The sequence below is a fragment of the Rhamphochromis longiceps genome, linkage group LG11 (assembly GCF_057381845.1).
Source record: "Rhamphochromis longiceps isolate RC_006_pf linkage group LG11, R_longiceps_female_GT1.1, whole genome shotgun sequence".
Classification (NCBI taxonomy): Eukaryota; Metazoa; Chordata; class Actinopteri; order Cichliformes; family Cichlidae; genus Rhamphochromis; species Rhamphochromis longiceps.
This window is the reverse complement of record NC_140567.1, coordinates 28,513,581-28,535,263: the sequence shown is the minus strand read 5'-3', so window position 1 is coordinate 28,535,263 and position 21,683 is coordinate 28,513,581. Positions and strand designations below refer to the sequence as shown.

General features: G+C 39.4%; 1 protein-coding gene across 1 annotated transcript; it reads left to right on the top strand.

Moving 5' to 3' along the window:
- The first annotated feature begins 17 nt into the window (after positions 1 to 17).
- LOC146659444 (mitogen-activated protein kinase kinase kinase 5) lies at positions 18 to 20,915 on the top strand. The gene is made up of 28 exons (XM_085423465.1): positions 18 to 700; positions 800 to 939; positions 1,449 to 1,636; positions 1,808 to 1,976; positions 2,382 to 2,488; positions 2,672 to 2,842; positions 2,938 to 3,050; positions 4,118 to 4,277; positions 4,419 to 4,569; positions 4,775 to 4,879; positions 5,204 to 5,253; positions 5,683 to 5,778; positions 8,111 to 8,195; positions 9,557 to 9,690; positions 10,091 to 10,218; positions 11,508 to 11,644; positions 11,744 to 11,849; positions 11,959 to 12,116; positions 12,718 to 12,904; positions 13,000 to 13,168; positions 14,125 to 14,290; positions 15,668 to 15,853; positions 15,987 to 16,092; positions 16,328 to 16,571; positions 16,824 to 16,936; positions 18,060 to 18,157; positions 18,280 to 18,356; positions 18,479 to 20,915. The coding sequence occupies exons 1-28, from the start codon at positions 361 to 363 to the stop codon at positions 18,573 to 18,575; spliced, it is 3,981 nt and encodes a 1,326-aa protein (XP_085279591.1). The 5' UTR covers positions 18 to 360; the 3' UTR covers positions 18,576 to 20,915.
- The last annotated feature ends 768 nt before the right edge of the window (positions 20,916 to 21,683 follow it).

The following is a 21,683-nucleotide window of genomic DNA, read 5'->3' as shown; positions in this document are numbered from 1 at the left end:
CACCCACAACTGCGCCATCACCGGAGCGCCAAGGGTGCTCTGTTGACACTACATTGGGACTGCGAGAATTTTGTTTTACTTAGACGTCTCAGACTCGTGCTCCTCATAGAGGACAAGAAGGACTTGCTGGGTCCTACTGCAGAGGTCATGCGAGAGTATAGGTGAATATCCTCATAACACCAGCGGGCGGAGCAGGGCAGAGCCGACGTGGGCGGGTCAAATGGAGACGAGCTCTGGGAATGTATGTGGTAAGAGATCGGATCTACCTTGATCAGCGGCGCTGTTATGTTGCTATTGGAAGTCGTCCCTACTAAAGGGCACGCTTTGAGCTTTAGCTGCGGAACAAACGCGAAGTAAATAATGTACACGACAGAGCGCAGGCGAATGAGCCTGCGAGACTCAAAGAGGAAGGATCCAGTACGGGTGTCCGCTGGAAGTTTGTGGCAGGACTCTTTGGCGTTAGAGCTGAGCGCCAGCAACGGCTCGGGTAAACAGATCGTTTCTCCGCGGAGTCGAACCAGAGCAGTGTCAGTGGCATACATTGTCAACGAGGACGCGTCAGTGCCGCACACCGAAGAAAACTTATCACTAAAGTGTCTGAAGGAAGCCTGCGCGGACGCACACGCTCTTCTCAAAACGATTTCATTTGACAGAATTTCCCAAGGCACGACAGACATTCTGGATAGTTTCTACAATGCAGGCAAGTGACGGCATGCAGACTGTAGGGTAATGTAGCGGATATATGAGCACAGAATTATACCAAATTACGCAAGTTTACTTTTATAATCCCCCCTTACAGATGTTGCAGTGGTGGAAATGAGCGACTCCTTTTGCCAGCCTTCCCTTTTCTACCATCTTGGAGTGAGGGAAAGTTTCAGCATGACTAATAACATCATTCTGTATTGTTCTAAGCAAGATAGTGATCTGCAAGCTCATAAGGTAACACATGCTCCCATTTATTGTTACATATTGTTTATTGTATACAGTCTCATGTGCTGGAAATGGAAAATAGTTCAACAGGCTTTGCTTTATTACTGCAACTACGGTGGGATATTTTCCTGAAGGGCTAAAATATTGTTGTATCTACATTTGATTTAGAGATGGAGCTTATTTAACAGCAAAACACCAGTTAGGGTTAAAACTTTAATTTGTGCATTGTACTTAATGTGAGTGAGAGAGATGGAGCCAAAATTAAAAAGCTATAGCAATTGTTATGCAATGTAAAGCAAGCTATGGCTGCCATTAATTCATGTTTTCATTATTGAATAAGTGTACATATTACCTTGTTAAAATAATTTCAGTGCATTCATAACAAAGCTTTAGCCTTGAAGTCATTTGTGCAACACACTTGTGACTGCTTTGTCTAGTGTCAAATGATGCTGCGGTTCCATTGTGGTCATGCAAGCTGTCCCAGCATGATATTTGATGCATCTATTGTTGTCCTGCAGGAGCAGTGTGGAAGTGACACCTTCATCCCATATGTAGTGTCACCTCAGGGCAAAGTGTTTGCCTGTGACGTTGCCATGATGACTTGTATCAAAGACCTGATGCAACCTAGTTTCCAGCTGGAGCCGCTGCTCATCCCCCTGGTTGAGAAACTGGTGCACCTGCTGAACAATGTGCACATTCAGTCCAGGTCAGACATAAACTTTAGCAGGGTGTGGTTAAACATTATTACTTATTTAAACATTATTATACAGTGAATGCATGTTCTTGAGCTTCCCACGTATGCAATGTCACTTAGCGTGTTTACAAAGGATTGTGAAATTGTGGAATGTAATACCAACACCGGACTATCTGCTGACAGTGAGTACTTCCGGGAGTCAATTAGGCATGAGATTCGCATGGCACGGGAGCGGTTCAGCGGCAGAGCCTTGAGCGAGGAGTTAAACCACATCCAGCAACGCCTGGATAGTGTAGATCTGCTTTCTCCAGATATTGTAATGAACCTATTGTTGTCCTACAGGGACGTTCAGGTATGCATTTCTAAATCTGTGTGTCTAAACTAGTGATTATTTATTAACACATTATTTTATGTTATTGAATTAAACAAAACAGCGTATTGTTGTCAGAACTCAAACAGTTTTAACATTATTATGATCATATGATTGCATATCTGTTTAGCCATATTTCATTATAAAAGAGCTACTGTTCAATCTGGGAGCCTTCACAAGTATTTGTATCAACAAAGAAGATCAGATTGTGTGTTTAGTGAACATATGAGCATTAACAAAAATAGCTATGGGGGGTGAAATTATTCACAATTGTTTGTAAATAGTAATATTTTTTATATAATAAACTTCAATGTAAATTATTAAAATTGTCAGGTGTGATTCAAGCATGATAATCATTATATTTCACTCTCTTCCACTTTTTCTCAGGATTACGATGCCATGATAAAACTGGTGGAGACTCTGGACAACCTGCCTATGTGTCAGGTGGCGAAGCATCAGAATATCAAGTTTCACTATATATTTGCTCTAAACAGGTACCAACTTGACTGCTATTGTATCTTGAGCTTGTCAGTATAGTTCTGTTGACATCTTTGGTTCACGCTAGGTGCTTTTGTGTCATTGTCAGTTTGCAGAGATCTTTTAGTAAATTCATATTCACCCAAGATATGAAGTTTTTTATCATCACAGTGGTCTGTTATGACATATACCCATCCTAGGAGGAATCAGTCCGGAGATCGTGAAAAGGCTTTGAAAGAAATTCTGCCAATTGTGGAGTCAGGGAACAAGGTGGCATCAGACGTCTACTGCCTGTGTGGACGCATCTACAAGGACATGTTCATGAGCTCAGCGTTCACTGATGAGTCCAGCAGAGACCAGGCCTGCTATTGGTACGCCAAGTTTGGCCATACAAAGTTTTCCACATTTGAGAAAAGTGGCATTTATGTCATGTTTTCCAGACTGTTTCTTTTATATAACTTGCCAGGTATGGGAAAGCCTTTGAGACAGAGCCAACTCTTCACTCAGGCATCAACAATGTGGTCCTCCTAATAGCAGCTGGCCATGAATTTGAGACGTCTATAGAGTTGCGCAAACTAGGTGCTTTCTGTTTTTTACCTTTCCATCAGAGAAAACTTAATGTCTGTGGATTTATTGGGGCGATCGTGGCTCAAGAGTTGGGAGTTCGCCTTGTAATCGGAAGGTTGCCGGTTCGAGCCCCGGCTTGGACAGTCTCGGTCGTTGTGTCCTTGGGCAAGACACTTCACCCGTTGCCTACTGGTGGTGGTCAGAGGGCCCGGTGGCGCCAGTGTCCGGCAGCCTCGCCTCTGTCAGTGCGCCCCAGGGTGGCTGTGGCTACAATGTAGCTTGCCATCACCAGTGTGTGAATGGGTGGATGACTGGATATGTAAAGCGCTTTGGGGTCCTTAGGGACTAGTAAAGCGCTATATAAATACAGGCCATTTACCATTTATTGTGTCATGCATTGAATTTGATCCTTGAAATTCATTTTTTTGATGTTTTAAATGTCTGAGATGATGTGCAGTGCCAGAAAATATATTATTAGGATTCATCATAAGCTCAGTCAAAATTAGATTAATACTAAACAGTTATTAGTTGTGTTTTAAAACGTATTTCCTGTTACAAAAACTTTGAAAAGTAGACCATGTCATTAGTGCGATAAATGTTCAACTGAGCTACAGGATATGAGTCACGTAATTGTAATACTCATTAATCCCAGTCAGTGAACACTGCACCTTTATGAATGGGGAGATTGTCATCCTGGAAGAGAGGATAGAAATGTTTGCTTTTATTCTTGTCTCCAACTTGTCAAATATACCCCAAACTGTCCCAGTAAAATGCCACAGCTCACAGAGCCACCAGATCCTATCACTGCAGGGAGTAAAAATTAAGTTGTTTTTTCCCGTAATTTCTCACCCATTTGTGAGAAAATGCATTTCATTATGCTGTACACATCATATCATGTTGTTTTCAGTTGTTGGCCAATCATGTTTTGACAGTGCATAGTATTATAAAGGCATATTACATTGTATTCAATTATTTATTTTGTTCTTAGTCCATAAATGAGATTGTAACTGTGGTCAGGGTCGTCCTCTGTTGATTTGTTAGTAACCTCTTTTGTTTTGTTTTATGATGTCAATGTCTAGGTGTGACTTTAAGCACCCTGCTGGGTAGAAAGGGTAGTCTGGAGAAGATGAAGGACTACTGGGATGTAGGTTTCTACCTTGGAGCAAACATTCTTGCAGGTGAATACAGGAAAGTCATTGAGGCCTCTGAGAAGCTCTACAGACTCAAGGCCCCTGTTTGGTGAGACTTAATCATCCATTGTTGATGAGCAGTATCAAGGTGTTTAATCAGTTACTAAGCCACATGTATTTTTATATGATTGTTTTTATTAAAAGTGTGAAAAGCAAATAACAAATAACTGCCGAGTTCAATTTCTGTTAGGTATGTGGCATCTATTATGGAGACATACATCCTGTACCGCCGGTTTGCCAAGTTACCTGAAGTGAGATCTCCTAAACAAGATACAGTGGACTTCTGGATGGAGCTGCTTTTGCAGACCTGTAAACCCACTGCCTCATCAAACTGTTGTCCAGTAAGACCAAACACCTTACTGTAGCTGTAAATAATAAACAGGACACTCATCTTCTCACGGAGTAACTATTGATCAGGATTCAGTTCTGCTCATTTGGATTGTAAAGTTAACATGTAACAAAGCAGGAGATTCCCTGCCATTAGAAATGCATTAAACAGCCACGTAGATATTTAAAATAGATAGTACTGGAACTGGTGTTTTTCAGGTGCTCATTCTGGAGCCCACTAAACTCTTCCAACCAGCTATTGTGTCTGTGAACGAGGAGGACCAAAGTCGCACTGTCCAGCTAAAACACGCCACACGCTTAAAGGTATGTAAACTGTCTGGGCCCCCACTCTTTGAGCCACTCTCTGATTGGAATACATTTGACTCTTTGAACAAGTCATACATACGTGTGTATGAATGTATATCATATTATGTAATAAACAAGTTTTCTGTCTGAGTGTACAGTCGGCTGGGTGAGTAGGCATGTTCTTTTAGAGCCACTGTGCATTTAAAACATCAATATTTGTTCCTTTTATTCTTGCATATGTATTTATTAGTATGTAAAAATGGTTTACTGTGTGTGACAAACTCTGTATTAGCTGTAAAACACTCTTTTAACCTGTGTCTAAATTTGTATTTAATTCTGCAGAAGGGCTTAAACCAGTGGACTTTCCAAGCATCTGAAATTCGGGGAGTGAGGTAAAATAGAGCAGAGCATGTGACCTTTTTGTTGATTCCTCTGTGTCTGCAGGTCAGTGTTACTGTGTACTTCAGCTGTGTCCCGTCTACCAGACAAATATTCCAGAAAAAGTCATCTGCTGGGTGACTTAACAATAAATCGTTTTATCAGGCTGTGGTATCATAGGGGGGATGATGAAAAACACATTTTCTATTAGAGCCTAGTGGGGCCTTGCTCTTTATCACTAATACTTAATACATTTGATTTACTTTTATTTACCTATAGCTCCCACTGAATTAGAAACAATAGCTATCTCCTTCAATAGAACAAATAAGGATTAAGAGATACAGCCATGATGTCGTCTGTGCCAGTTTTATGTTCAACATATTCAAACATAAAGGTTTGCCTGTTTGAATGATTAAAACCTGTTTACGTCTTTCTCATTGCAGTGCTTCAAAGATTGATGAGCGGAGCTGCTTTCTGTATGTCCACTACAACTCGGATGATTTCCAGCTCTGCTTCCCATCTGAGATTCACTGTAAGGGGTGAGTGATTAACACTTGTGTGAGATCATGTGAATGACATCCTCGCAGATCAACTGATTTGCTAGATAAGATCTAACAGGTTGCGTGTACAGGGTGCAGAAAAACAGTCGGCATGCAAATGAAAGTAGTCAATGACTGGATGTTATTACTTGGTATGAGTCATATTTCCTGTACTGTCCTTACTTGCTTTTCAGAAACCTCTTGACATAATTTAGAAAAAAAAACCCTTCCCAGCTGAAGTAACATCTAGTACTGCACTACCACACAAGTTTCAGTTTTCTGTTTGCTGCCATATTTTTATAGTTTTTGACAGAAGCTTATATTCAAGCATTTCACTACATATCGTACTGTGTATGACTGTGTACGTGACAAATAAAATTTGAATTTGAATTTTTATTCACTCATGACTGGCATGAATGTCAAGTTAATTTAGAGTTTTTAATGGTTTCTTTCTCCTGTTCTTTTTCCAAGGGTGGAATGACTGTAGAACATGCATCTCTAATGACTTTTAAAAATCACAAATTGAATGAAGAAATTTGAATTTATGTTAGATATTCTGTAATTCACACAAGGTGGGAAATATACATATAGGCTCATATACACATTCACGCACTTAAATCTTTTATCACGTTGTGCCGAAGGTCTTTTAAATTGACAAGAACAAGGTCTTAACTTCTTGTCAGTGATCATGATTGACTATAACTAGTAGTTTCTCTTTGGTAGTAAGAATTTATTTGACAGCATTCACTGGATTGACCAATACTCAGAACAACAGGAAAATCTTAGAAGCTCAGTGACGACCTAATAAGGAGAGTTTTAGATTTAACCTATTTGAGGAGGTCTTCTGGAGCCATTTCAAAAAAACTGCAGATTCAGACAATTGTATCTAAGTAAAGCTTATTTGCATAGGCTTATTTAGATGGTCCCGAAGAAGACTCAAGCTGTCACCCTCAAATGAGAGGAAATTATTTAGGCTGTTTAGGAACAGCTAAGGAACTACTAAACACTTTCCAAAATAAATGGAGTTTTACATCACCATGAACTCAGTGGGTTCCAACCAAGAAAAAGTCCCTTCCCCAGACTAAATACCTTCAAGATTTGCTGAAATTTGCAGCTGCAAACATGGACAAGCCAAATGCCTTCTGCAGAAGGATTTTTACACTTAGATGGCCACAATGACAAGAGGTATGTTTGTAGGAGTATAGGAGAGGGACACTGTACCAGCTCTCGTGGTACAGTGTCACGGTAGTGGTAGCATCATGCTCTAAGGCTGTTTTGCTACCAGTGGTACCAGTACATTGAAAAAAGTGGATGGAATCCTTCCTTAACTTCACCATATTTGGGTGTCCCAGCAAGACAATTATCCCAAACACACAAAGCTGGTTTTAGAAGGGATAAAGCAGGCTGACAAAACTTTTGAATGGCCTTCCCAAAGTACTGACTTTAACCGTAATGAAAAGTTATGGCTTAAAAGCCAGGTTCATACCAGGAAACCAACCAATTCAAATGAACTCTAGCACTCCTGCCAGGAAGAGTGGTCATATATCCAGCCAGAATTATGCCAGAAGCTTGTGCCAAAAGTGTCTGGTAAACCAAATATCAGTGGGGGGTGTACAGTATGTGTAGCCTGTATGTTTAATTTTCACTCTGTTTGGATGAGAAAAAATCCCAAATGAATTCAAAACTTCTGCACCCACTTATTGCTTTTTAAAGTTATGCATGCTGTGCAGTCATTCCACCCTGGAAAACAGAATAGTTTAATGAAATCGATAAAAGCCCAATATGATCAAACATCCATGCCCATTATGAGTGTAAATGAATTTCTGACCACAGCTGCATATAATAGAGTTTGTTTGTTTTTTTCCTATTAACACACTGCCAAATATAACATCCTGCTTTTCCTGTTTTCACTGGTATGTTTTCTTTTAAACAAATTAAGTTAAAATGAAACAAACTGTGATAAATAGAACTAATGAGGGATTACTTGTAAGCAAAATATCCACATTTTCTAATTTCAGTCTCACATCAACCTTTTCTATCACTTGTTTTTTTTAATTACCAGAGACAATATCAGGCTTCTCATTCACATCTATTCAAATTTGATCAGCCATTGAAAATAAATATGAATTTTATTGTAGCTACTTGCAGTTGTGTATTTTGGTGTGTGTGAACCAGTGTGGCTAACAGCCAAAAACCTATCAATCTGTTTATAAGTAAATCCCTCAGCAGAAATCTACAGGGACCTCTTCACTTGAGCTGATGTTTACTGAAAGTATATTTAAATTTATGCTGCAGTGAGAAATATTTTTATGTATGTCTCTTCTCTACCTAGTTTCTGTGAGTTGGTAAACTCCCTTCTCCAGGAGGCTGAAAACCATGTTCAAGATATAGAACATACACTCGGAGAAATACTAGAGGTCAGTTACAGTTCCTTCTATATCCGGATGCAATATGTGTTCTATTTTAGGTCTGTGCTAAAAAAAGTGAATGCCATTTTAGTTAGAACTGAGCTACTCTTGCAGACGTGGTTTTAACGTGTGTTTCACTCTCATAAAACCATGTTTAAAGTTAAAATTTGAAAAGCCAGTGTTATTTATAAAGAATATATCAAATCTATGTCTGTCAGAACTGCCTTAACTCTTCATGACAAAGCAAATATATTTGATATTTTGCTCCATATTGACATGATAGTGTCACATGGCTAATCCACAATGCAAACATCCTATTTCACCACATCCCAAAGGTGCTCTAGTGCATTGAGATATGTTAAAAAAAAAAATTAAATCACTTCCACCAGCTTGAATCACTGGTGCAAGGCAAGATGCATCCTTGCCTTTTGCATTCAAAAGAAACTCATATGTTTCTTGTAGTAAGTAGTACTAGTGAGAGAGTAACTGGGTAAACTAGAAAAACATTGGTGGGAAGAAATTTAAGGTGGGGACCCCATGCAAAGTGTAGTCTAAGTTTCCGGTTCTTAGTTTCCTGTTTTAGTGAGTTTTTATTTGAGTTACTGTTGCCTTAGTATCAGCTCAGAACAGTGTGGACAGTCTCCTCTGACAACTGGCGTTAACAAGCCATTTCTGTCCAGAGAACTACTGCTCACTCAATATTTTCTCTTTTTTGGACCATTTTGTGCAAACTAGACATGGTTGTTCAGGAAAATCCCCATAGATCAGCAGTTTCTGAAATACTCAGACAAGGCTGGTCTAAATATGAATCATACTGACTTCAAAATCACTTATATGACATATATTCCCCAGTCTGATGCTTGGTTTGAATTTCAGCAGGTAGTCATTTCCATCTCTGCAAATCCCGCCATTCTCTGCTGAACTCTGGCATCAACAAGGCGTTTTATCCAGAGAACAGACACTCACTGGATATTTTCTTTTTTCAGATCCTTCTTTGTAAGCCTTAAAGAGGAAAATCTTAGTGCGTCACCAGTTTGTGGAAAACTCAGACCAGCCTTTCTGGCACCAACGCCCATGCTCTTTTTAAAGTCACTTAAATTTCTCCACATTCTGGTGTTCATTTCCTACTACATCATGTCGTTTTCACCATGCTTGCGTAATAAAATGCAATGAGCTGCTGCCATGTTATTGACAGATGACATATTTGCATTAAATATTGATCAGGTATTTGTGAGTTCATGAGTATAGTAAAACCTTTAGCAGATGTCGCATTTTGCCTTATTTAAACCTCTGAATGAAGGTCTCCTTAAGTTCCTAAAATTCTGTTTCCATTCACTCTATACTGATTCTTACTGATTCTCATTCTACAGTATATCTATGAGACCAATGAGAATGGTGACAAGGTAATACTTGGTAAAGGAACTTATGGTGTAGTGTATGCTGGAAGGGACCTGAGCAACCAAGTACGCATCGCCATCAAAGAGATCCCCGAGAAGGACAGCACGTAAGAAAACACATATGTTACCCTTCTGATGTTGACACTTTCAGATTACGCTGTAGTCAACAAAATCTGCTCAGTTACAGTAATAATATGATAGCGTTTAGGTAGTGTTAACCACATGAAAAGAAAAATACACTGTCGACTCTAGACAGACGTGGAAAAAAACCTTCTATATGTAGCAAAATATTTATTGCTTTTGCAAACTTTTAAGGCAAAGGTTTAAGCGATTAAGTCCCTTTAAATAGTTTGTTTATACATCCAAAATCCAAACCTAGTTGTGGTATATTGTTTATAACTCCTTTTTAATGATGGAAATGAAAAGAGGCCTAAATTAGACAATGCAAATCACTTGTACAAACACAACAATCTCACAGCAGCACCTTTATTCTTTTGTGTTGATTAGGTATTCTCAGCCCCTGCATGAGGAGATTGCTCTGCACAAGAGGCTTAAACACAGGAATATTGTCCAGTACCTGGGCTCTGTCAGTCAGGATGGTTTCATCAAGATCTTCATGGAAGAAGTACCTGGGGGTAAAAAGATGACATTTGATCTTCTAACACTCCTAGCAATAAGAGTGCCTGTCATTACTAAATCGTTACTGTAATATAAATCAAAGCTTCAAAAAAGTTTTTGTTTGATTTTTTTAAATTTCACATCTGTTTGTGGAAAGAGCTGTTATCACAAATGTAAATGTGTAATTAATCAGTTTGCTCATATGTAATCAACAAGCAAATAATTATCCTCTTTTTTTTTTTCTTTTTTTTTTTTTGTGTCCCGTTTGGATCTTTAGCCATCAGAATTGTTGTCTTAAGGCCAAGAAAGATGCCAAGCGGATTTATTTTACCAAGTGGATCATCATGGCCTTGCCATATTGGTCCATTTGATTGACCTTTATTATAATTATGAATTTATTTTATTTTCAGTTGCTACAAACGGGACAGACATGACTGGGGGATAGGACAGGGAGAAAGAATGAAAGAAAGAGAGGGAGAGAAAGAAAACCAAAGGGGAGAAGAGACTGTGAGAAGGGGGAGAAGAAAGAAAAAAACAAACAAACAAAAAAAAAAAAACACCTGGGTCACCTGTATGGAGAAAAAAAAACAGAAGAGAAAGCAAACAACAAAGAGCAACATAATAAAAAAAATGGCACCATCACAATAAACTAGCTAGCAGTAGATATCAGTAGATACTAAATAATAAACGATATTGTGCAGCACGCAAGATAGACAGCGCACAATGTGCTTTGAGGCAGCAGCCAAGAAAGCTAATTATCCTCTGACGTAATGAAATTAGGTCACGGGGTGGAGCGATGTGGTTTGGGAAATCAGAGACATGGCGTCAAGCACAGGTTCCTGAGAAATTCTTAAACACACACAAGCCTTGATGTTCCCAATAAGTCTGTTTCCTTGCTTTCTGTGTGCTATTTGTTGTGGGCTTCAGGGAAATCATGTGACCAGAATTGTAATGCATGTGTGATTATGTAACATCTACTGGAAGCCAGTTTTAAAGAAGTGGGTGGTTCTGAAGACATCCTGTTCAGTGGAGGAAAATGTTTACAGAAAATGGTGTGATTGTGTGAAAAACATCTTGAACCTCTGATTAGAAACGTGCACAGTCCTAATCCATTGCTTTGTTTGATTGTGCCAAATGTAATGGAGAAACAGTTATTTTAGTTGTGCATCTTTATTGCATCTTTTTTAAAACTAATAACCTTGTCAGGCGCTGGTTTAGTTCAGTGCGTGAGCGGGTGACCGTGTGGGACGTGGCTCGAAATCAGTGGCGTGGGTCACCTTGTGAAATTATGCATTTCCTCTTACAGGTAGCTTGTCTTCTCTTTTGCGCTCGAAATGGGGTCCTCTGAAAGACAACGAGCCCACCATCATTTTCTACACCAAGCAGATACTTGAGGGTCTAAAGTACCTTCATGAGAATCAGATAGTCCACAGAGACATCAAGGTGAGCAGATCACCTTTGGCTTCGTGGCAAATAGTTTTCTGGTCTACTGTGTCTTAAAGTTTAGCTTTGTGGTATTCACTGGTTTTGTTCCTTATGCAGGGTGACAATGTACTGATCAACACTTATAGTGGAGTTTTGAAGATATCTGATTTTGGAACCTCCAAACGGTTAGCAGGGATTAACCCCTGTACTGAAACATTTACTGGTAAGTTGACAGTTATGACATTATTAAAAGATTGTTATTATTAAAACATTTTTACACGTGAACTCCTCACAGTAGTCGAACTTTCACTTTTCTGGTGGATTTTCAATAGGAACTCTGCAGTACATGGCCCCTGAGATTATAGACCAAGGACTTCGGGGTTATGGGAAGCCGGCAGATATCTGGTCTCTAGGGTGCACTATCATAGAAATGGCAACAGGCAAAACACCCTTTCATGAGCTGGGAAGTCCCCAGGCAGCCATGTTCAAGGTAAAAAAAAAAAGGAGTTGTGTTTTCTACGTAAGTTAAAAATGCTCACAGTGGACTTTACACATAAGGAAATTTGGCAGATTGCGGCATTGTGGAATGCCTGGAATTATATTTCATGGAACATTCGGGAGACTTTTCCTTTGAAGACTTTTACATTTCATGATCATTGTTTATTTAGTTTTTACAAGTACCAGGTGGATATTAGATTGATTAGATATACAAAGTTTTAAATTCAGTTACACTTTAGGTGCATAATTATTTGCACAACACAATTCTGTGTAATTTTGCCTCTGTACAGCCTGACAGTGGTGCACATTTTTATATAGTCCCCCCACTATCAGACCAAGTGCTTACACAAAATAACATAACTTAAGTATACAAACTCCTTTTTAACACTTGGATGAAAATCATTTGCAGTCAGTGACACACAATAACATGGTCCAGAAGCAGAATGACAAAAATTGTGTAATTTTCTCAAAACTCATCCTCCTAATACATATGAACCCAGACAAAGAGAGCTATCAGCATAGCGTAAGAGCTAGCACAGCACAAGAATCTCAAAGCAGAATGTTTCAATGAAACTTTAAAAATTCCCAACTAGGTTGGCATGTTTAAGATCCACCCCAAGGTTCCAGAGTGCATGTCAGATGAGGCCAAGGGTTTCATCATGAACTGTTTCGTGCCAAATCCAGATGAAAGAGCCACAGCAGCAGAACTGCTTAAGGACCATTTCCTAAAGTCGTCTACGAAGAAAAAAGCTAAAGCTGTTCAGGAATCCCTGTCTATAAGTGAGAAATACACTTAAAATACACACATTTCACCTCTTACCCATTTTTGCTTTCTATAGCAATGATGCAGAGTATCTAAACCCTATTTCTTACAGCTGACTATCAGCGCAGTATGTCTGTGCCTATCTCCATCCTTGTGGAGGATACTGATTCTTACTCTGACTTGATTGACCTGTCTTGTTCTCTGGACCTGACGAGGTCGCAGTCCTCTCTCAGAGCAGAAGAAATCTCAGAGAGCCCACCGAGCACCAACAGCTTCCTGTTGTGAGTAAGATTATTCCTCAAAAGAAACTCAAAACCTTTTCATTTGTGCGCAAACTATGATTGTATTGAATCTTACTTTACTGGTAAACCACACTGAGGTTCGTTCTTCACAGTCCTATAACTTGTGAAAAAAGGCTATAATGCAAAATTCCCCATGCCATTATTAAATAATACATCTGATGTGTTACTGATAGCCATATCTACATTTTTCTATCATACAATGGTTATTGCTGTCATGGTCCTGGGCCATGTGGGCCCAGTATTCTTAGTTTTCATGTATTTTTGTATTTTGTTCTTTATTTAGGCCATGCTTCCTGGGTTGATCTGTTACGTTGTTCCTTATGTGTTTTCCCTTCGTGACTCTCACCCCCTGTGTGCCCCTCTGTGTATTTATGAGCCCTCGTCTCTCTTTGTGTTTTATTCTATGTTTTCCCCAGCCCGTTATGTCTGTGTTCTCCCCGTGCTCTCTCCCCTCCTGTTTGAACCTCTGTGTACTTCCTGTTTTACTTTGCCCATCTCCCATCAGTGTTACGTTCACTCCTGCCGTGTCTTGTTATGATTATCAGTGTCACCTGTGTTCCCCGTGTGCATCCACTTCCCCTGATCATCCCTCATGTGTATTTAGTCTCTGTGTTTCATACAGTCTGTGTCGCGTCGTCTGTGTTACCACCTCTGTGGTCCGTATTCCAAGCCATAGCTTTTCCTTAGTTTATTTCCAGTTTAGGTTTTCGTTTGAACGGTTACTCTTATGCTGCCTTCACTCTGTTCTGTTCCTTTTCATCAGCCATAATAAACGGCTCGCTTTTGTTTAAATCCACTCCTGCATCCTCGCCTGTGTTCGCACCTGGGTCCACCACACACGTTTCCGCACGGTCTGCCTCCGCAGACCCTGACAATTGCAGCATGTTCGTGGCTTATCTGTGCCATTTATGTTTGTTTGCATTCAATTTTTCCAGAATACCAGATGACTCCACATCAGACATGAGCAGTCCATCCTCAACAGAGGAGAGTACTGGCCTTTTTATGCTGAGAAAGGACAGTGAGAGGAGAGCCACGCTGCACAAAGTTCTCACTGACTACATAAGCCATGTTGTGTCTAGTATACAACAGTCTGTGCCTCAGGTGGGTAAAGAAAAGTTACCGCACTGTCAAATTCTGTTATAGAATTGCTCTTCAATTCTGAGACTGAGATGGATTTTAGTTCTCTAATAATGAATAGCTCTTTATAATAGAGTATTTGAAAGCTTATCAATATCTGCATGTTTAAACTATTAGGTACACGTTGACAGTACGGGATTGTGGGACTCTGTGATACTAGTCCCCTCCGAAGGTGCTCTATTTGATTAATATCTGGCCGACACTGACACATTCTTTCATGTTGTTTCCATCAAACTCTGACCTTAAAATCCAAATATCAAAGCAGAAAAATTACTGTGAACTGCAGCCTCAGTTTCCTGTTCTTAGCCGACAGAAGTGGTACCTGTCTTTTGCTGTTGTGGCTATCTGGTCAATCTCTAATTTCTGGCATCACCAAAAAATTTCTGCCCAATTTCTGTCTCGTGTTACACATATTTTCTTTTTATCTGACCATTCTCTGGAAACCCTAGAAATGGTAGTGTAATGGTAGATCCCAGTAGATCAGCAGTTTCTGAAATACTCACACCAGCGTGTCTGGCAACAACATTTAAAAACATTCAAAGTCAATGAAATCACCTTTCTTCTCCATTCTGGTGCACGGTTTGAACTTCAGCAGGTCATCTTGATTATTTCTGTGTGCCTTAGTTCATTGAATTGGTGACATGTGTTTGGCTGATTAGATAGTTGAGTAAATGAGCAGTAGCAAACATATTTAGTAAAGTACCTGGTGAGTGTATAGGCCATACCAAATGAACCGATTCCTTTGTAATCTACTATTAACATATTGCCTTACACGTATTGCGCCACCGACATTGCAAACTAGAGAAATAGGAATGTAAAGCCAAAGAATGTACAAGCTAAGGTTACCTGTGGGAGTTTCCCTCATGAGGGTTTTGGTCCTTAAATGCTCTTATATTATTATCTTATGTTTGATAAGATGTTTCTTGAGGATAAATAAAGTTTCTATGTTTCTTTTTTCCTTTCTTTCCATCTACTTCTTTCCAGTTATGTACTGTTCCTCTATAAAAACCTTCAGATTTTTCTTTGCATCACAATTTTTAACCATACTTTTACAATAAGAGTTAATAAAAGATGTTAGTGTATCTCGTTTTATGCATTTAGGTTAGAATTTGTTTTGAGCAGAGCATTTTTTTTCTTATAATCCTGAAATTTTTGTCATTACTAAAGGAGAAATGACCATTAATAGGAACATTGTTATCAATAACAGATCACAGTGAAAAAGACCATTACTCTCCAGCTGAAAAGAACTACAGAGAGATGAAGTAGATGGGTTTATATACTTTGAAAACGAGAACTGCAGAATGTATCCTGATTTTAAAGTCTGCCTTTCTCTGTTAAAAGTATGGTGATGGCTCCTCGATCACTCCAGACCACATCACCAAACTCGTTATTTGTTTGCGTGACAACATCCATTCCCCGGACAGGAAGCAGCTTACCAGCGGCTTGCTGGAGCTTCGAGCTATGCTCGTAGCTGCCTCAGTACCTCTGAACAGCCTACAGGTGGTGCTATTTAACTTCCAAGATGCAGTAAGTTACTTCGGAGCCCAAAGCCAGATTTTGCTGGTGATTGCACTTCACTTTCAAGATTTTTTTTATTTAGCAATTACATCACAATTGAGAATAAGCCTCCTTATATTCATACAAAGCCTTCTGACCATAGGTGAAAAAAGTGTTGAAGCAACAAAAGGTTAAACCTCATTGGATGTTTGCTCTGGACAATCTGCTGAGACAGGCAGTACAGGATGCCATAACTGTATTACTGCCAGGTAAAGTAGGCATGTGCTTCATTCCATAATCTGTTTAACATTTTTTTGTTGAGTAGAAAGAAACAACAACATAGTGGTAAGAGTGTTTGCCAGAGGAACATTGTATTTCATTGTATTTTTATTTCATTTACATTTAAATTTATTTATTTTCTTGCCTGTTGATTTTTTTTAATTTATTCATTTATATTTCTTACTTATCTGTTTTTCTGATACTAATTTACCCTTTGCCTTTCAGAACTCAGACTCCATCTGCAGTCCTCATTCGAGAGTGAGGACAACACCTCTGAGGAGCTGTTTGCCGATCCAGACACTCCTGTAGCTCTAGTCCCTGACCAGCTGGTGGCACCAGCATACACACAGCAGCCAGATCCAGCAAATGATGTGCTGCCTAGAGCCAACCCTAAACCTGCAGACTTCAACCTTAACACCAACTGGCCACTCAGCGAGAACCTGAGAGATCTGCGACTGGAGACCAGAAGGTTTATTTCGCCTGTCACCTTTATCGTTCAGAGAATCTACAGGTTTATTAGATTCTCTGAACAAACTACATACATACATAAAATACATTTTTATTTTTTGTTTTCTCAGCTTTCTTTTCATATCCCCCTCATATTTCCTGTAAAATAGAATAATCGTGACTAACATTCCTATTAGGTGTACACAGTGATTCATTTAATTTTGGGTTGCAGGGCTTTCTGCTGCATGTTAAGGCTATTTGTGTTGTGTTTCAGACTGCTGAATCATCTAAGCGAGAAGGAGACAGAGTATCAGGAGCTACTGAGGAACTCTCTCTGGAGAAAACAACAGCAAATAGACGCACTGAGGAAAGAATCAGTCAATGAGGGTAATGTTGTTTTAATGCCAAAACTTGTTACAATACTAGCACAGTAACTGCTGTGTTACAGTAAGCACTTCTTTCCCCACTCACCTCTTTTCACTCTCTTCTCCCGCATGTCATTTTTTTTGTCATCTCTCTCTCATAATGTGTATTTTTTCCTGTCTATCCCTGCTCCCTTCTCTTTCTCCTCACCCTCCAGCTGGTCATGGCAGATGGGTGCCCCTCCCTGAGCCTGGTTCTGCTGAAGGTTTTTTCCTGTTAAAAGGCAGTTTTTCCTTCCCACTGTCGTAAAGGGCCCACTCATGAGGGACTGCTTGATTGTTGGGGTTTTTGCCAATACTATGGGTTTTACCTTACAGTACACAGGGAATTGAGGTGACTGTTATTGTGGATTTGTGGTTTATAAAGAAGCTTGAACTGAACTGAATTGTGTCTGTGATCGTGCGTTTTTCTGCAAGCTGAGTTGTGCAAAATAAAGGCAGCCTGCTTTATTTTCCTGATTTGAAATATTTACAAAAGGCTATATCATTGAAGTGTATTCTCCTGATTTGCTATATCCTGAACTAAATTAGACTTGAATCTGAACCATTCCTTTAGATGATGAAATTTTCTTGAATATTTGAATATTCTGTTTGTACACCACAATCAAACCTCTAACCCTAGAAAATTCAAGTTTTGCAAAAAAAATTTTCTACTAGATATGAGACAGTAAACAAAGATGTTTAATAGTTATTTGAGGAGCACTGAAGTTATTCTCTCGCCTTTTATCAGACAAACATCAACACAAGCTGCGACATGAGCAGTATCATAGGAAGGGATCAAGCCTTCTTTGGATTATCAGTACACTCAGTGATTCTAATTACTATTTCTTAACATCTGCGCCAAGCAATCCCTACCACACCTTAGCTACAGGCTGATGGCGGATTTCTGCCTGGCTAGTTGCTGTCAGAGGCGTTGGCTGCCAGATCAGCTGCTAATGTGCTCAAACTTGACTTGTTAGTTTGTATAATGATTATACGGGCTGGCTGCCAAAGACGCTTTTGTTGTGTGTAACATTAACACCATTAAATACACCATGTGTTTATGAGTGTCTGAGAAAACCTAATGGTTGTAACTCTGTGCATTATAGATGTGGAGTTGGCTTCACAGAAAAGCTCCAGACCAGAGAAGAAAGCCTTAGCGCGCTGGCTAAAGACTGTCCCCGTAGATCAAGACACTATCAACAAGGTAAATTCAGCAAAAGCTCAACTTTGCCTTTTTTTTTCTTTTTTTTTTTTACACCCCTAAGGCTACTTCGTGTTACTCATCCACCTAGTATTAATCCACACCTCTGTGATCCTGTTTTCCAGTTGCTCGCTCATGAGTTCACCTTGGACTGTCTCCTCCGTATGGCCGCCAAGGATGACTTGATGTACTGTGGAATAAGGTGAGCTGCCTCCACGCATCACCCCCTCAAAGCACGAAGTCTACACCGTTATTTTAAGTTTCATCATAAGTTTAAGCAAAGTGACATTGCACATGAATGTGAGTCCACTGTTGCTGTTGCAGAGGCGGCATGCTGTGTCGAATCTGGGCAGCTGTAACAGCTTACCGGAAGACCCAGCTCAGCACGCACAATGAGGACAGCGAGGACACCCTTCTTTAATGGCTGCTGATGTTACACATCAAAGGGCAGGTTCATAGACAGGCTGGCCCTGTGTGTGGTCTGGAGGAACAGAGGCATTTCAGGTTGCTGATGTAAAGCAGATTAAATTTTGAAAACATTTTTAAACTGTGAATGTACTATAAAGGAGCATCAGAAGCTTTTTACTGAAAAGCTAAGTCATGTCAAAATTTTATTTTGTTATATTATGTTTTTACATTTTATCCGGGTGTCAGAAGGTAGAGCTTTAATTGTATCTTCAGAAGATATTTCATCTAGTGACGCTGTTTTCCTGTTTCACAGAAAGCTAAGCAGGATTTGAAGTTATTAGAGACTATGTATAAGACTAACCTGTATTCCTGGTTTGGAAAACAAATGTTATTTGTACTATAAGCCCTTATAAATTAATTCAAATAATAAACAGGAAGCATTTTTTAACAGTCATTCAGACTGGCTTGTTATCTCCACACAGTCCTTTGTTTCTAACAGGGAGAAGGTTTTTTCCAGGGTGTGATGTAGTGGTGAACAGTCTTTAAATTCCACACGCGTTTCCTCATCTGTTTTCACTGTGTTGACGTCTCCTTAGAGACAGTGACGTGAACTTTGTGTGTGTTGGTCGATATGTGTGATGCATGTGTCTGAGAAGGTCTATTGTATGACTTTTTGCTGTTCTGGGTGGTTTCATGCTGTCTAGTACTTAGTTCTTCAGTTTATGAAAAAGAGTTAAATTTTAAGTCTAGACATGAGAAACTGGGCTCGAGTAAAATGACGAGACTTAAAAAATGAAGAAAAAGATCAGGAGTGTAACATTTCAGAATAAGTTAGGCAAACAATCTTTAGAGAAGAATGAGGAGATTCTGAGGATGTTCTTTATTTTAATAGGAGTGACAGAAAGGCAGTTTAATGTCATATGCTTGTTAACTCCATTCTCTTTCAGTAGGGATGTGACTTCAGTGGAAGCATTGGGCTGGCTCCTGCTAGCCATAGTACTCACTATTGTGAGTACTATTCGAATGATATGCAAAAATACATGTTGCCAAATAATAGCTAGTATTTGCTTTTAAGTCCAACCCTCTATAGCAAACATAAAAGCATTTTCCACAGAGTGATGTACATTAATATGCAATACACAACAAATGTGGTATTTGACCTACAATCTGCAAAGTCAGAATGGAAAGGCAGTCCTCTCTGGAGATCTGTGGATACCTCCTGCATAGAGTTTAAGAGAAAATCCCTTAATAAAGAATAAAAAGAAAATGCAAAAAATGTGAATGGATGAATCCACTATCAGAACATCTAACTATAATTACAATTTTCTATGGTATACTTGCAATATTAAACACTACCGAGATACTAATTAAAATCCACTGTAGCTCATATATCACTCGTACTATAATTCAAAACTGGCATTTCCCTTTCCTGTGTTCACAGATTTATGATATGCTTCATTTATTCGTTGTCATAAGGTCTGAAAAGCTCTTCACAGGCTTGGCCAAAATACTGATTACGTCTGTCTGGCAGTAAAGATCAAAAGCTCTGATTTACCTTTGGACTAATTTAATGGGCTCAGCAAATCGGAAGGTTTATCAGTAAATCAAGTAAGGCATCTTTCTCTTGTGTCCTTGGATGCTGCCTCAGAGAAAAGTAATCGCCCTGCTCGAGTATTATCAACCAGTTTTAACAGATTTGACCATCTCCTATCTCCAGATCCTTGCTACCTATTATTTGTTTATCAAAGCATGCAAGATACACAAAGAAGGATTCTCTTTATAGTTGATATTTAAAATATATGTATTTATAACTTCTGTATTCACCTCGACTTTTAAATAAATCTGTTTTTGAGATTTGAGTGTTCAAATGTATTTCTTTTAGGTAAAATGACAAAAGGTGGTTGCTGTTATGTCTGGCACACTAACACTCACATGAATTCTTAACAGTGAGTCACATTGCCTTAAAGAAACAACACAGGCAGCAGGGGCCATATTAGATTCATTTCCTGATACACATAATTGGATGTAATGTGAATGTATCCCCCTGAGTCTCGCTTGTTTGAATAAGCTTTAAATCACAGTAGCATTAGGATTGTACAGCTAATAGCATGCAAACTGTTGGCTTTAATCAGCCAGTACGCCGTGTGTGGAGAGAGTAAAGTCGAGGTTACATTATGTTTTTCATTATTCACACTGACAGTCATATAAATCTGAAATATACTATTTGTGTTGTTATTTCTGCACTGTCTGTTTATCTATTCTGTTAAGTATATTAAGAGCAATGAATAAAGCTCAATTCCTTGTATCTGTACACCCCTATTTGGCAAATAAATCTAATTCTGTTTTTCTCAAATGAGTCTTATAAATTGCTGCATATCCTTTAGTCTGTGCTTCCTGCATTTCTAAAGGAATCATGTTTGTGCTGCCTTATCACTGTTCATTCTTCTCTTTTCTTAATCCCTTCATTTCTGTTCTGTCAGGAGGTGGAGCTAAACTACTGATATGCAAATAACAGGGACTGTTAGGGGGATTTTGGCAGGCTCTTGGGGGGGGGGGATTGAGGACGACACACTGGGAGGCCCAGAAGCTCCAGGGATTACCGAGCTCACCCTGTTTGCCATCCCCCAAAGGACAGGTAACACCCCCCCCCCCCCCCCCCCCCCCCCCCCACACACACACACACTCACACACACACCCCCCGTCCTGAACAGCAGCATGCATGCGTGGTAAAGAGCTAAATTTGACCATTTCTTGTGAGATATGATTAAAAATGCAGCATGAGTCAGACATTTTGCGCTTGCACTGAAGAATAAATAATGTTTCTAAATGTAGCACCACTTCAAGCGGAGGTTAGTTAAAAATTCATCACTTTTTTTATGACATATTAACAACAGAGCTCGCTAACAAGCTGACTACTGTTATTTTCCCTGAAGTCTGTTTAAAGTGCGCACTCAACTGCTTACATGCCTGCAGGTGCGCGCACACTTATGTATACAGTACTAGATGCATGAAAGGATCACGTCTCCTCAACACACGTTCCCTTCAAAGAGCAGTAGATGTGTGCAATGTGATCACATGGACAGGTTATGAGCACATTCTTTGCATTTCTGTTACACTCATG